This window comes from Barbus barbus, assembly GCF_936440315.1.
Source record: "Barbus barbus genome assembly, chromosome: 36".
Classification (NCBI taxonomy): domain Eukaryota; kingdom Metazoa; phylum Chordata; class Actinopteri; order Cypriniformes; family Cyprinidae; genus Barbus; species Barbus barbus.
This window is the reverse complement of record NC_136714.1, coordinates 2,207,876-2,224,073: the sequence shown is the minus strand read 5'-3', so window position 1 is coordinate 2,224,073 and position 16,198 is coordinate 2,207,876. Positions and strand designations below refer to the sequence as shown.

At 36.9% G+C, this 16,198-nt stretch overlaps 1 protein-coding gene across 4 annotated transcripts in view; it reads right to left on the bottom strand.

Annotated features, from left to right (window-relative positions):
* Window positions 1-16,198, bottom strand: part of LOC306855714 (AF4/FMR2 family member 4-like) — a 42,236-nt gene that overhangs the window by 15,979 nt on the left and 10,059 nt on the right. Inside the window, exons 1-9 of one of the 4 annotated variants that reach the window (XM_079394537.1) lie at window positions 14,423-14,587; window positions 13,714-13,766; window positions 9,848-9,971; window positions 5,381-6,097; window positions 4,392-4,436; window positions 3,234-3,323; window positions 2,525-2,555; window positions 2,361-2,427; window positions 1,543-1,635 (exon numbers count right to left, since the gene is read on the bottom strand). In XM_079394537.1, coding sequence (XP_079250663.1) covers window positions 1,543-1,635; window positions 2,361-2,427; window positions 2,525-2,555; window positions 3,234-3,323; window positions 4,392-4,436; window positions 5,381-6,097; window positions 9,848-9,971; window positions 13,714-13,733 — 1,187 coding nt within the window. In that variant the 5' untranslated portion in view covers window positions 13,734-13,766; window positions 14,423-14,587. Of the gene's footprint in view, window positions 1-1,542; window positions 1,636-2,360; window positions 2,428-2,524; window positions 2,556-3,233; window positions 3,324-4,391; window positions 4,437-5,380; window positions 6,098-9,847; window positions 9,972-13,713; window positions 13,767-14,422; window positions 14,598-16,198 lie in introns of those variants that run through there. The other 3 variants (XM_079394538.1, XM_079394539.1, XM_079394540.1) reach the window with 3 other exon arrangements.

The window sequence follows — 16,198 nt, the reverse complement described above, 5'->3', positions numbered from 1 at the left end:
CGCAAGTTACAACTTAGCCTAGTTTTGACATAAAGGGGCACTATGTTACAACATACACCCTAATAAATGTTTCTGCACTATTGAACTTAACAGAAATGCAACCATGTATAAACTAAATATTTACTAAAGCCCATGCGCAGGAGAAATAAAATAGCAGAATTGCATCAATAAGCTCAAGTTTTAGTTCTTCTTATACAGTATACACATGATGACATCTGCACTCATTTACACAAACTATATTAAAGGCATAGCTAAATGTGACATTTATGATAATGGTTTATGTGAATATAATTTTATAGTAAGTTTAAAACAGTCAATTTTTTTAATGTTCTGTAAAAATTAAGGCCTATTAAAATGTTAAAAAGGATTGCACAACTTCAGTGTTGAATGGTTGCATTTCCTCATTTTAACCCAGAAATAAAAAACAAACGTAGTCAAAAGAAGCCATTATATAAATATTTATATACCGTCTTTATATAATGTTGATTATACCTTAAAAATTGTCATTATAAATATATTTCCACATTGAATCTCCAAAATAATGTAAAGTGTGATTAATCAGGATTACAGGAAAGTGTGTAATTAATTAGTTAATTTTTTTTAAGTGTTTGACATTGTTATTTCATGATTAAGCATCGTATTTGAGTGGAAGTGCATTTTTACTGTTAGTTGCATGACACAAAAGTAGTTAGAATCAAGGATAAACTAAAATTACTGCATTTTAATATAACTTCTGCTTGTGTTTGCGATTGGATCTTTGAGGGTAAACATCATATTCGTCTATGCAGTACTTTTTAGAGCTTATGACCTACCACCTACATTCTGAATTAAGAACACATGGTGCAAGTTAGTACAGAGTTACTTACAAACAAGCTAGTAGTTACTAAGTCTCTAGAACGGACTTTAATTAAAGTAGGAACTTACGAACAGCTGGTGCAACCCTACCTTAGGGATTGTAAAGTGTGTGGAGGGCTGGAGGCTTTTGCAAATTTCCTCAAATTTGCCTGCAAACATTTGATGAATTCCCATTGCCATAAAAAACAGCAGGTGATAACTCAAGACAAGCTCAAGTAACATGTTTCAAAAGATAAACAAGTTTTTGACAGAAGCAAAGTGCATAGTACAAGATGCTGAAATAACACTACAGAGATCAAAACATCAATGACACCAACAATCAGTGATGATTCATTTAGACAGCAGCAAAAAGAACTGGATTTCATTTCTTTCACGTGGGTATAATATCATTGCACATTTCAGACTGCTCCTAAATCCCAACATTTCAAATTGTGGTTAGTTGCTTTGCATGTTGGTAAGACGGTTCATGCTTCCTGTATAAGCATGCAGTTCTCGGCCAGAACAAAATGCATTACGGTCCAGAAAGTAGACCAGACAAAATTAGGACTACCTTAAATTAAGGCTAACCTAATTGTGCATGTTGAAATGTTTCAGTGTCACCTTACGGCATGGAATCAAGAAGAAAAAGTACACAATTTCTCTGAATATCAGTTGTGCTTTTGAGTGATGATAACTTGAGCATGTCACCTTGTCGAGGTGTTTCGGGAGGGGTTTTTGGCAGGATCTTGCTCTCCATCACTGTCTTCGCTGCTGCTGAGCTTCAGATCTTCATGCAGCGTGCTGAAATGAGAGCAAGACAAGAGGAGATCAGTAAAGCACGGGACTGCAAAGAACTAACGGCGGTGTTTGTTATAATGAAAAATTGAGTGTTTACTGTTTTGCATTATTACACACTATTTTTCCTATTTAATACTGTAAAACTGCTTTGACAATCTGCGTTGTTAAAAGCGCTAAATGAATAAAGGTGATTTGACTTTTTGGCTGCATCTGGGCCGATTCAAACTAGCATGCGTTTCTGCATGTCTATCATATTGGCCCTTTTACACTTGCACTCTATTCATTTACCAACTGCTTGTTTTCTTAAAAAAAACTAGCTTCTCTAATCTTTTGTATTCTATCTATTGGTTTTCTTTTTATTTATTATATAATAATAATAAAAACAAAACCTTGCTACATGTACTGTGTTAAGCTAACGGAGACTTGTTATAGCACTTGCTTATCGTTGCTCTTTTATTGGTTTTAATTGCTTCCATTGTCCTCATTTGTAAGTCGCTTTGAATAAAAGCGTCTGCTAAATGACTAAATGTAAATATCAGCAGCCATCAATAGTTGATCCTGAATATCAGTTAGATCAATTACTTCATTTTAAGAAGCTCATGTTATGAAAATATTCGACGTGCATATATAAAATGAATCTTGGATTGATCTACTGTGTAATGCTTGACTGAACTCTTCAAACAGATCGAATAGTTTAAACAGATCAGTTCAGTATATGAGTGGCTCACTTGGACTGCTCGTTGTCAGATGGCTTAGACGGGTGACTGGTGGACGCGCTCTTTCCTGAGAGTTTTTCTAAGAGGGGAAAACAATCATCAGCACACAAAATGCATCACTACAAATGAGCAAAGAGCCATTATAATAGCTTGATAAAATGATTTCTACAACTTACTTTGGGCCCCAAAAGACAGGTGCTGGGCATCCTACAACAAAGGCAACAATTACTTATTACACACACATCACAAAAACATTTCACTGGTTTAAAATGCTATGCTAACAATAGATGTAGAAGTTCAAAATTAATCTGGACACTTTCGAAAACTAAATAACTATATGTGACCCTGTGTCTTAAGTCGCTGGGGTATATTTGTAGCAATAGCCAACAATACACTGTATGGGTCAAAATTATCCATTTTTCTTTTATGACAAAAATCATTAGGATATTAAGTAAAGATCATGCTCCGTGAAGATATTTTGTACATTTCCTACTGTAAATAGTGATTTTCTCAATATTTAGATTTTTTTGCACCCTCAGATTCCAGATTTTCAAATAGTTGCATCTCAGCCAAATATTGTCCCATCATAAACCATACATCAATGGAAAGATTATTTATTCAGCTTTCAAATGATGAATAAATCTCAATTTTGAAAAATGGACCATTATGACTGGTTTTGTGGTCTAGAGTCACATTTGTTTGCTGAACGAACGAATGCAATGACAGTCACAGACTTTGAAGAGCAGTTTACGGGTCTAAATAAGTTTTTGTGTGTTTTTAGTGTTTATGCATGTAGCTATTATCATTATTGTTGTCTGAACAACTCATTGTTTCTATTATGTCCTGCCAACATGAGAAAAATGGACAAGTGTGCGGCAGTCTGACCTTGGAGGTGGAAAAAGGAAACTTTGACGGCTCTGTCTTGCAAGGCGTGTGAATGGCTGTTAGTGGAGGAGGCCAGACCTGAGTCATTTCCTGGTGGAGAAAAAAAACCAATCAACAGAGCTTAGAAACCAGAGGTAATGCTAGTAGTATGTGAACAAATTTTTCCTCCAATGCTAATGACAACTCAAAGAAGTTACACGTGGCATTTACATGCGTTTCATATCTTCACCCTGAAGCTTTATAGTCGAATTGCATTTATACCTTCATTCTAATGCATCTCCAGTGGGACCGGACAGAGACGCTTACATATTACATGAGAGGCAGCGTTAACAAAACATTTTCGTATTGCCACATTTTTTAAATACTGACATTAATTCCAAGCGCTTTGTCATTTCTTGCAACTTCTAATGTAAGTATTATCATTAGAAGTGAAGAAAATGTCAGAAAAGTGCCTCTCTTTGAGGAGAGCAGTGAGAGAAACTAAAGAGAAACTTGCCTAGTCTGCAAGCTTAAGAGTTTTAAAACCTTGAATTTTAAAGGATTTCCTCAGATAAACTCTAGACTATTTCAGACCCTATTAGACCTCAGACTAATAGGCCTAATAAGAAAACACATTAAACAAAACATTAGCATGTTTTACCATGTTGGCAAGCATTGCTAGAATACTGTAAAAAGTTGCAAGGCATTGTTAACATGTTTTTAACATTTAGCTAAGTCTTGCTAGCATGCAAGCATGGCATTGTTAACATGTTACCATTAAGCTAAGTGTTGCTAGCATGCTTCTTGGCATTGTTAACATTTAACAATGTTGCTTGCATGTCGTCAGCATATTTTAACACGTTGCTAGGCATCTTTAACATGTAGTATGTCCTTAGCATTTAACACTGTTAGCATGTTGCTAGGCATTGTTAACATATTTAACATTGCTAAGTGTTGCCAGCATAGTTTGCTAGTCTGTTGTCAGCATATTTTGAAATTGTTAGAAAAGTGTTGCTAGCATATTGTTAGGAATTGTTACTTTAGTGTTGTTGTTAGTGTTTTAACTTAGCATTAAGTGCTGCTAGCATGTTTTGCTAGCAAGTGTGAGTAAAGTATAATAGCTTTTCTTTTTCAGTGAACTGTTCTTTCAATATTGACAGCACATAAAATGATTTTTACCTTTAATATTTCATCAACACAGCTCGCATCTGCTCCCATTGAACCCTGCAAGAACGAACGAAAGCATGCAGATCTTTGCTTACAGAGCAACAGAAATCAATCAATTAAATATACAGGGTTGTTTGTGACCACAGGTATAAGAAGAAGAACTTCATCTGTCGTCAAACCCTCAGTAGAGCTATAATACATGCAACTTGCCAATGTTATTGTAAAGGGGTTGTAACATAAAAGCTAAAAGGTAGAACAAAGTCAGAAAAGTCTTGCCCTGTTTAAAACATTACAATAAATCCCAAAGAAAAGAGTCTATTTTGATTGTTTCATTAATGAGAACAAATGTTTGCACTCTGCTTTGTATAACTCACTTTTATGACTAAACAAAACAGTGCGTGTGATCCAACCAAATGGCCAGGAACTGAATGGCCAAATTTACATGACAACCTCATTGTGACACCTAGCACGTACACAAAAGCTGAAGGAGGAAAATTCATGTCATAAAAACATGCACTTGTGCAACTTCTGCGTACTGTCATCAGAGGCACAAGAGTGTGCAAGACTGCAATGTGGTCAATATGTCTTTTTTCCAGATCTATTAATGTTAAATAACCAAGTTAATAGTGAGAATTGGACACTAAAGTGTTACCAATATTCTTAACTCACCAAAATATTAAAAGTGAGAAGGGTACATAAAAAGTATGCATTTTAATGTTAGAATTTACTTTTGATGTTAAATTCACTATTGTATTGTGTATAAATGTTCTACAGTCTATACATATTATTAAGTTCAATTACACAAGTAATTAAATTACAGAAAAATAAGAGTAATCCCTTCCTTTAAGTACTAAGTACTTAAATTACTTCGTAATTAGTTACACCCAACACTGCAAATTCACAGGTACATACTTTTGAAAAATGAAACAAGAGATCCACTATAGTTCGTCTTTAATCTCCGTTTCAATATTCAGCGAAGAAAGAAAGCATGCACGACTTACATCGACAGGCTGCGTCGGGATCTTGAGCTTGGTGAGGGAAGCCTTGGCATTGGGCTTCATTTCTCCCACGGCGCTGCTGTGCGACTGACCTCCGTATGACTCCGAGGAGGTCTTGGGCTCGGCCGTTTCCCGGTCGTCCATGGGCCGTACATAGGCGGTGGGTTTTTGGAGCATGGAGCTAGGTTTGATGAGCGAGGGCGGGAAGCTCTGGTTGGGATGCTGTCCGCTGGAGAAGGAATGAACTCTTGAGGGTGAGTCCCAGTTGGCGTCCCTGTCCCGGGGCGACTTGGTGCGGCTGCGCGAGTGTCCGCCGGAGCTCAAAGAGCCCTTGGCCGGGCTGGAGTGGGATTTGTGCTCGGAGCCGTGCTTGCTGGACTTCTTGCTGCTGCTGTAGTCTCGCTCGTGCCGTTGACTGCCGCTGCGTTGACTGCTACCGTGGCTGCCCTGCACGGATGAGTGCTTCTGCGAGGAGGAGGAAGTTGAGGACGATGAGCAGGGTGTGGAAGAGATGCCGCCGACTGGAGTCCATTTACTGTTCTGACTCTGGGCGCCGCCACTGCGTTGGTCAGCGTACTGGCCGGATTTATCGTCCGAGGAGGAGCTGGAGGCTTTGGGAATGAGTTTGGACATTGGGGGTTCACCGATAGTTTCCTTCATCTCGTCGTAATTTCCCAGCATGCTCTGGATGCGACTTGAGAGTTTATCTTCCTTGCAGGACTGTTGGGAGAAAATAACTTAAGATGAGTGTGACTCAAACACCAACTAGTACCATATAAAAATATGGATTCAAGTCTGTGTGTGCAATTTCACAAACTTCAAAATGTGTCTATTTAAGCCGTTCAAGCTGACTAAATGGTCACATTTTACAATCTTTTTTGCAACTGATGCCACTAGAACGTTCACCAGCCCTCTTTGATTTACTGTAGTAACTAATTCCATTAACCTTGGTATTTTGGCCGAAACATTGCATATTCATATATTATCATATAGTTATTTACGGGATACACAGTAAATAAATTCTGGGCCGAAACTGAAAATTCAGGATGCACTTGGTCAAAAACCAAAAATGGAAAAATTTTATTTAATAATCAAGTAATTTATCAAATTTATTTAATCATCAACACTGACTTGTATAAATATTAAAAAAAAAAATTAATAACAGAATTACGTTTCTAAAATTGAAATATAAACATGCAAAAAATTAAACCTTTTTCATGACAGATTAATTCAAACGTACATTAAATAGTGAAAATAACAGGTTGGGAAAAAATATAATGAATATGCATACAGTGCCCTCCATAGGTATTGGAACAGAAAAGACAAAATTGCTCTGTTGGCTGTGGAGTCAAGACATTTGCAAATATGATTAAAAGATGAATATGAGACAAAACTACAGAATGTCACATTTTATTATTAGCCGTTTCAACACATACAGGTTTTCCCAAATAAAAAGAACAGCACTTTTAGAGTTCATCCCACTCATTGATGTGAGCACAAGTATTGGGACAGTTGAACATAAGGCAGATATAAAAGATTAAAAGCTATAATTTAGTTGCAGATCCCTTGCACACAATCACAGCAGTGAGTCTGTGACCCATAGACATCACCAGACTCTTGCTCTCATCCTTTAATCACCCAATAATAAAATGTGACATGCTGTAGTTGTGTCTCTCATTCATCTTTTAATCATATTTGTATACGTCTCGACTCCACAGCCAACAGAACAATTTTGTCTTTACTGTTCCAATACTTCTGGAGGGCACTGTATATTTAGCAAAATGCTCCTTTATAGATGTATTTTTTTCTAGCTGACTGAGTTTATGGACATTAAATGTGACGTTACATAACATTGTTTACAAGTGGTTTTCATGACGTCTTTCTGCAGTCGAAAAACACTGATGAGAGCACATTTCAAAAGCTAATAATATTCAACAAAGTTCATGCATCAACAGAAAACAGCATAAATTAAATAAATCCATAGTAGTATCAATTAAATCTAAAAATTGCACTAGTGTCACACAGCAGACATATTTACTTGTAATTTATCCACGGTGTGTGCATGAAACTCACACAGAAATGGTCAAAATGTGCCAATTAAATGTCTTTGAGTCAATGATTTCCAAAACCTGAAACTGCTCTTTTCCGGCCGCCAAAATTTCAGTGTATCACTAAATATAATTAAACATACTAAAGGTATTAAGGAAACAGAACTATGGCCGTTTCTGAATATTATGTTTTGTATTTATGGTTTCAAAGTGTTTTAGACTACTGTTTTTTACTATAAAACTCATGGTTTTACAGAAACCATAGTTACATCTAACCATACATGGTTTAGTCTGTGCTTACCATGTTCTTATTAAAAATACCGCTGTTAAAACTACATAAATTACTAGGGCAAATGTGTAGAATCAAAAAGGCTTTAAAGCCTGTATCTAATTGCTTCGGTGTAAAACAGTCCTTTTCTACTGGATATTTGTGTGAAAACACTAAAATGTTTATGATTTGAAACTTGAATAGAATGCAAGGCAAAAAGGTATCTGTAAACAACTCAGATGCTGTGATTTCATCTGCACTTTACACTGCATAAATCTAGAAATGTCATATAAAGGAACATAGCCACTGTGTTGTCTGATCCCTGAGACAATTAAACATTATTTAGAGATAATGTTGAATCACATGACCATTAAGGCACTATGATTCAATATTCCCTGTCCTGTTTTATAACTTGATCTGTCAAGCATACAGGAGCAGATTGTTAGGTGAAGTATTTTTTGCACTACTACCCCCAATGAGTTCATCCAGAATAAACGAGTAATACACCGCGTCCCAGCTCGACCGGAGGACATGTCAAAGCAGGAGGTTTCCACTGATAGTACACACTTCATCTCACCCCAAAGGGAATATGAAGGTAATAACGGGACTGCAGCTGTCTGTATTCTCTACCTGTCAGGTTGCATTTCTTGCATCCTATGACAGGTTCACCAAAGTAAAGCACTTACTGCTGTGTAAAGCTGGTTAGCAGCAAAGATTAGACTGTAATCTTCTTTAGTGTAACCTGTGTGACTATTACATGTGTCCTTTTTCCACCCATTGCAGCTTTATATCAGCCCAATTAGAATGAAAACCCTTCTAGTCCATTGATAGTATTTCACATCCTGAAATGCCATCTAAAAATAGGTCAGAAGGAATGCAATGAAATTCAATTGGTTCTTGTAGCATCTGGCGGTGGATCACCTCAATGCTACAAATAGAGTTAAAATATTAATGGCACATTTACACTCCAAAATTTAGTCCAATAAGCATTACAGAAAGAGCAGAAAAACTGCTTTGCAAAAAATAAAAACAATAAAGTCCTTATGTACGTCCCGCCCAGACTTCCTGTTTAAAAAGGACGACACAGCAAAGACACTGTGCTTCTGAGGCAATTTCATGAGCTTATTAAATAAAATTATGCAAAACAAAATTAGCAAAAATTTCCTCTTTTCAACAACAAAATAAATGTTAGACTATAAATTAGGACAGGAATTGTGATATTTGTAACAACTCAAAAGCTTAAATTAAATTCAAAAATGATTCCATTAACAGCGTCCTCAAAGTTCGGAGTTCATGTCTGTCGTGTGCAACCAACAAGGACAACAAAACATGGTCTTGATATTACTTCATGGAACACTTCTCTCTCTTTCATCACATGAGATCATCTGACGTAAAACGATGTAATTCCTTCGACCACAGTACTGAAAAATACTTCCTCACAGCTGCAAACTAAACCACACAACGCTTATTCCTGCTGAACTAGAAAGTGGGCAACAGGAGATTTGCTGAGCACTTACCACACATTTAGGACAGGAAATTAATCGGTCGCTAACTTGCAGACATTTTATATCAGTCAGACATATTTATACGCAGCCATACTATTAAGGAAAACCTCAAGCTGATGCATCTAACAACGCAAGTACTTACCCATAAAATGCCCTGTAATAACTGTTAGGATTGAAATAGCAAATGAAACCTGTCGCCAGTAAAAACAGGACAACGCATGGTTTTCTGAGACAAGTACCATGGAATAGTTTGAAGCACAAAGAGATAGATGCATATATAGTAAACTCGATTCATAGAGATTTTCATCACTGATTGGAAACTGTTTCCAAGAATTAAACGGTTTTTTTTTTACTGCAAATTAAAGTTTTTTTTTTTTTTTGAGAGTGCAACCAATTAAAACACCCGTATGTGTCAAGTTAGCATGACGCATATATTTTCCCAATAATTATGTAATGACCAAAGTTGCTGCATCACCACAGTGCTTTTATCTGTAAGGGTTTTCTGCTAAAGAGCAAGATTAATTGAGAATAGAAGCCAAAAGGGAACAACCCAAGATTAAATGAGGTCAACAGGGCAAAATAATAAATTAATAAATATCTGATGATCAAATGGGGAGGAAAAAAAAAAGAAGAAACGAAATGAACTTACTTTATAAGGTTCAGGAAAGAGGGGAGAGTTAGCTGGAAAGGCCTCTCCTCCCTGCTGGATTTCTTGATTTCTCCTTTCCCTTTCTTTCATACGGAGCATATTCCGGTCTTCACGGTTCATGTTGCTAACAACAGAGACACTAAGAGTCACTAAGCAGTGAAGAAGCAGAGAAAAATAGCTTCCTGACACCTTGATCTACACCTGGATCTACCAATATAAAGTTACACATTTGAACAACAAATGGAAACAAATAGACAGGATTACTGGAGACAATCAGATGTGCTTTCCCTTCAGAAAACAAGCAATAACAGCAAATTCAATCAGACAAAGTTATTGGTGATACTGACTTAAATTCTGTCCATCTTTGTTGCATGCTGCGTGCTTCGGCTAACCCAACATTACATTACATATACACCATTATTATCTCCCTGTACGTCATTAATAATGAGAGGACTCACTAAAGAAGTGACAACATTCGGCCCATATTTAGCAGAATGGAAATTCTGATGAAACCATAGCAAACAGAAACCTTTAAAAAAGGTGATTTCAAAAGTTAAGGCATTTAAGATTCGCATGAGACGTGCCTTTAGTTAAATGAGGGCTGAGTAATCGCTGGTGAAACTTCCCAAAAAAACTTAGTCTGTAGTTTAGTAATTACAAAGACCATGTCCACGTCATTCAAAAAGGCAGATTTTTACAATAAAATAAGACAAAAAAAAAAATTATCAGTTCAGATAATTTTCAAAAATGTCATTCAAAACCACAACAGGTTGAAAACAACTCTTGTTGAAACACGTAGATGCTGTACAGAGGCTTATTACTGAACTTTGTAGCTCAGGACTACGTCAATAGATATGCAGGTTTCCACATTTCTTAAGTAAAGGTATAGAAAGCTGGCAATAAATTAGTGGTTATATTTGCTGAAGCCATAACTACAGCTTTATTTTGCCTATGGTTTCACTACAGAAAACGAAGGGAGAACAAATAAAGCAAAAGAGCGACAAAAAAAAGGAAGAGAGCAAAAAACTAATTTAGAGAGAGAGAGAGAGAGAGAGAGAGAGAGAGAGAGAGAGAGAGAGAGAGAGAGAGAGAGAGAGAGAGAGAGAGAGAGAGAGAGAGAGAGAGAGAGAGAGAGAGAGAGATGGGTAAATTAAGGGACACTTTAATCAAACTGCATTAAAATATTATCCGTAAACAAATCGCTAATTAAACTGTAAGAGCTAAAAAAAAAAAACATGTTATTACCGGGCAATTCATTAAATCTCTCTCTCTCTTCTCTTTCACAAGGAAAGCACCACTGATTAGATCACCAGCGCTGAGGTTTGGAGATGTGCAGCGATTCTCAGGGTGGTTGGATGTGTTTTTAAGGAGAGTCACTTTTGATGCGTCAGATCCTGTCAAGGTTTATTTTGTTAAGTTGATAGCGGTGTGGAGAGAGCTCAATGGACGTGCTAATGGGAGAGCGTTTGCACAACAAAACCACTCAAATGACCGATGCAATGTGTAGTCGTTTAACAGACTCTGCAACAAAATCTAATTAGTCAAACCATGTCTGGAAAAGCATTAATGAACACCTACACCTAAACCTCTCTCTGCACACTGCTTATTAACAGTGCCAGCAGCGGACTGAACACTAAAGGACCTCACTCTCATTATGTACTCATCTTCTTATTGTTTTAATCTATATAGATTTCTAGCTTTACCTCTGTTGTGTTAGTAAACTTCAGGATTAATCATGCATTTAAAAATATCCTTAAAATGGAATTCAGAAAAATTAAAACAGAAGACACAGGATTTGAGTAAAAATAACACTGATTTCATAGGGACCTAAACTGTTAGGTGGACCTAAGCTGTCCAGTTTTATTTTTAGCCAAGTCCCATATAGTCTCGGTTTAAACGTTCTGGATTCTGTTTTAATGGCTAATTAAATGCAAAAAGACATGCCTAATTAATTGAAATCATGGAACTTGAACAATTTAAATGAAGAGTTTACCCAAAATGAACATTCTGTCATGATTTACTCACCCTTGTGTTTTTCTTCGTTATGTTGAGCACGAAATAATTTTTGAAGAACGCTGATGGTACCCATTTACTCCCACAGTACGGAAAAATACTATGGAATTCAATGGCTTCCGGCAACTGTTCCGTTACCATGTTCCACAGAAGAAAGGAAGTCATACAGGTTTGGAAAAACAAGAGGGTGAGAAAACGATGACTTTATTTATTTAACTAGATTTAACTTTAACTAACTACAACTAGAAAAGCATGCGTTTATAAAAAAAAAAGACTTAATTTCCATTAAAAAAAACTAACATTCTGCGTTATACTGTACACTAGGGCTGCACGGGCATCTCGTCAGTAAAGCCGGTTCTGTGATTAGTAATGAATCTCCAAGTGCTTTCAGATGGAGCGGCAGTTAATACACAGCTGTAGGTCAACTACGCAATATCACGTTCGTAATCGCAGATGATTAATTAGATTAAGAACACAATATTGCGTAGCTTGTCAGTGATCTACGGCTCTGTGTATTAAATGCCGCTCCATCTGAAAGCACTTGATGGAGATTTACTACTGATCACAGAACCGGTTTTGCTGACGAGATACGCGTGATCGTCGCATGCGATATATTATGCAGCCCAACTGCATTTTTATGACTGGATTCCACTATAGGGCCCTACATACTCCATCCACTATGAGCGTGAATGGACAGATTTAACGCATGCATGCGACTCGGCGGACCCTTTCAGTTTTTATTTGAGCAGTAAGCCACTTGAATATATGCAGTTGTAAAATAAATATTAAAAATGTATTTAAAAAAAATACAATAATTGGGATGTGCATGCTCACATGAGTGGACTGTGCTGATGATGAAAACAGTCACATAGTAGTAGCATGCAGACAAGAGAAGTATACTTTGGGCTTGACGTTCATAGTTTTACAGTCTCTCAAACAACACGCAAGAATCTCCACAACACTGACTCAAACCTGGCTAGAAACACGGCATTTACAACGCGAGTAAAATCACTCACATATGCAACTAAATTTCCACAATATGCGACTAAATAAGGTCAATCATTAGCCACTGGCTAACACATTGCTAGATTGCACTGTTGCCAACAAGCAGAAGGAGGATCCTTCAGTAGTGGGGGCGGACCTAATGAGCAAAACGACAATCTCATTGGCTCACCTATTAATCGACCACGTTTAGATTTCAGCAAATCAGTTTGGGTGAATGCAGACCATGTGATTAATATTAATTAACCCATCAGCTCATTAGAGCTTAGCATGTTTCATGTTGTTAGTATTACAACTAGCAGTAGTATTAACCATATTATTGTTAGTTTATTTTACTAAAACACAGAATGACCAATGTCAACAACACGAAAATGTTAAAAAGAACAGCATTTACTCAAAATATAAATCTTTTCTAACAATCTAAGCCTTTGCTATCACCTTTTATCAACTTAACACATCCCGGCTGAATAAACGTATTAATTTCTTCCAAAATAGAAAGAAAAATCATTTACTAATGGCAAACTTCTGAACGGTAGTGTATATTGTTACAAAAGATATTCTATTTTAAATAAATAAGCTACTGTTCTTTTAAACTTTTTATTCATCAAAGTATCCTGAACAAAAGTATCTCAGGTTCCAGAAAATATTAAGCAGCAACTGATGATAAATCAGCTTTAGGACTGGCGTAATGATGCGGAAAATACAGCTTTGCATCACAGAAATGAATTATATTTTAAAGTGTATTGAAATAGAAAACTGTATTTCATTGCATTAATAAATCACAATATGACTTTCTGTATTTCTGATTGAATAAATGTAGCCTTGATGAGCAGAATGTATGGCAAACTAACCTGTGATGGAGGAACAGCATGAAATTTAGTCAAAACATCATCTTTTGTGTTCCCTGTAAGAAAGTAAATGAACTTGCATTTTTGGGTGGCCTAACCTTGTAAGAAATGGCAAAAGCCAGTTAAATCAACATATGAGATACTGCTGGCGAGGCTCTCCTGCCGTCTGCAGGGCTTTATATTCTATGATGCAAATGTAAAACTGGCCAGGGTGTAGGTTGGTGAACATACAACAGTCAACGTGTATTGCTGAGAAGGTTCTCTCTCTTTTGACTGGAATGATTCAGCTTCTAGAGAGTGGGCAAGAATTACTTTTATGTTTTGATGTAGTCAGAGCATGAAATCCGTGTGGAGGTACTGACATCTTACATTTTCACACGAGTTCCATTGATTTCTACACATTTTTTTGCATGTTCATCTAAAACATTTTGATAACTCTATATATTCAAAGGTGCATCAAACAGTAATATAATGCAGATTATGATCTGTCCGGCCTGTCTAGAATATTCTAATTCTTTGGCAAAGCTGCTACAGTGCACTGCTCATTTCTAGACCAACTTAAAAGACAGGATTCAGTTTAGCATTAAAGTCTGTGAAAAATCAAAAGACATGAAAGAAGAACAGTATGCAAATTGTTGCGAGAAGGCCTAAAACTTTGCCGTGACTACTACAGGAGTTACTCACTGAGAACATGGCTGGTGCTAGTGCTTACCCTGACTGAGAGGCCATGGCCTCAACCAGTGAAACATTGGAAGAGGATTGAGAGAGAAAATTCCAGACAACTCGATGGTTCTTCCCAGCTACGGCTCCCTCTCGTTTAGTAGAGTCCACTTTGAGGCACAGCTTCTTGATCAGCAGCTTTCACATTTCAATCGTCGCTGCTGTATTTCCTGGGAGTTGAGATAAATCTGACTCAGGGAGGGGAGGTTACAGTCAGTCTGAGGAACAGACCACTGCGCTGAACAGAGGAGACACCGCTACAACATACAGGTGATGACCGAAGCATCAGGATCTGTACCAAAACTACAAATCCTAGTAACCTTTGACTATCCAGTGAAAAACCCAAACAAATAATATACCCAACTAAACAACATGCACTAATAACACTAATCTACACTAATAATAATCCTCATCCAAACTCATCCTTCTACATTTGATCAATATTACGTACACATGAAGTTACCTACATAAGTTCTTTTGCTGAGAGCAAACACCCCTCTGTGTGCTGTGGAGAATGGTGCAGTCCACCAGCACCCTTATAAGGACATGTTATTTTATGCCAGTCAGTCACTCCCCTCTGTGATGTAAAGAGTCGCAGCAGCCAATCAGCTGCTGTCTCTCAGTAAACACATGCCCGCCCCCACTTGGGCCTGGGCCAACACCATCAATGTCAGTTTCCTTAAAGGGCCAGATACAGTTTTTCTCAGAGTCCAGAGGGAAAGCACCTCAAAAACATTAGTAAACCCAGGTGGTGATGAGGCAATTAGATGCAATATGGGAATCACCAAAAACAATTCTGACAAACCATTCTGGATCCAGCTGCATAAACATAGCCACTATGTTAAAAATGTGTCTTTAGTTTGGTTAGCCAAGTCATAATCGGTCTTACTTTGCTTAGACTGAAAAGTCCGTCTGTAAGACTGGTCAAGACTAGTCACAGTTTATCCAACTGGCCACGAATGAAAATTAAGCATATCGCCCAACACTAATGCCTAAACTTAACAACTACCTTATTAACTATTAATAAGCAGCAACTCAGGAGTTTATGGAGGCAAAATTTGTAGTCAATGGTTCGTTAATAGCGAGAATTCTATTAAAATAAACTTTTTTATTTTGAAAACGGCATTGACATCAGGTCATCACACACTGAAATGATAGGAACAAATGTTTGTAAACTATTTTAATTTTACATAGTGACTTGGTTTAGTTCTAGGGAAAAAAATCATGATGCTAGGAGAAAAATATGTGAACAAAAAAAAAAAAAGATACATTAGACTAAATCAGGTGGGTCGATGGTAATTAGCCTGTAAATATGTATTTTAAAATAGGCAGGCGAGTGACACTATGATGTAATCAGCATTGTTTACGTTCAGAATGCGCGCAAATGATGCACACTTTTAGAAAAAAAACAAAATGGCTTAATTGTAAAATTACTATAAAAGGTAAAAATCAATTTAAACTTATTGGAAAAGATTCATTTCTATCACTGCTGTGAACTGACCACCACACAGAATATGAATAATATCAAACTGTCCACGGTAGTCCTTAAGATCAGCACAATAACACACTCTAGAAAATAGAGATATAATTTTTTTGTCAATATCGCACGCCCCGCTGCCAGCGCTGAATGTAAAATTCAACACTGCATACAGCATCCTAACCCTCGTCAAAGAGGAGCTCTCTCTCTGTGTTTAACCAAACTCAGATTAACTTCGGTGGCTTACGAAAGAAATCTGTCAGTGTTCTTTTCATTTTCTCTCTTCGTCAG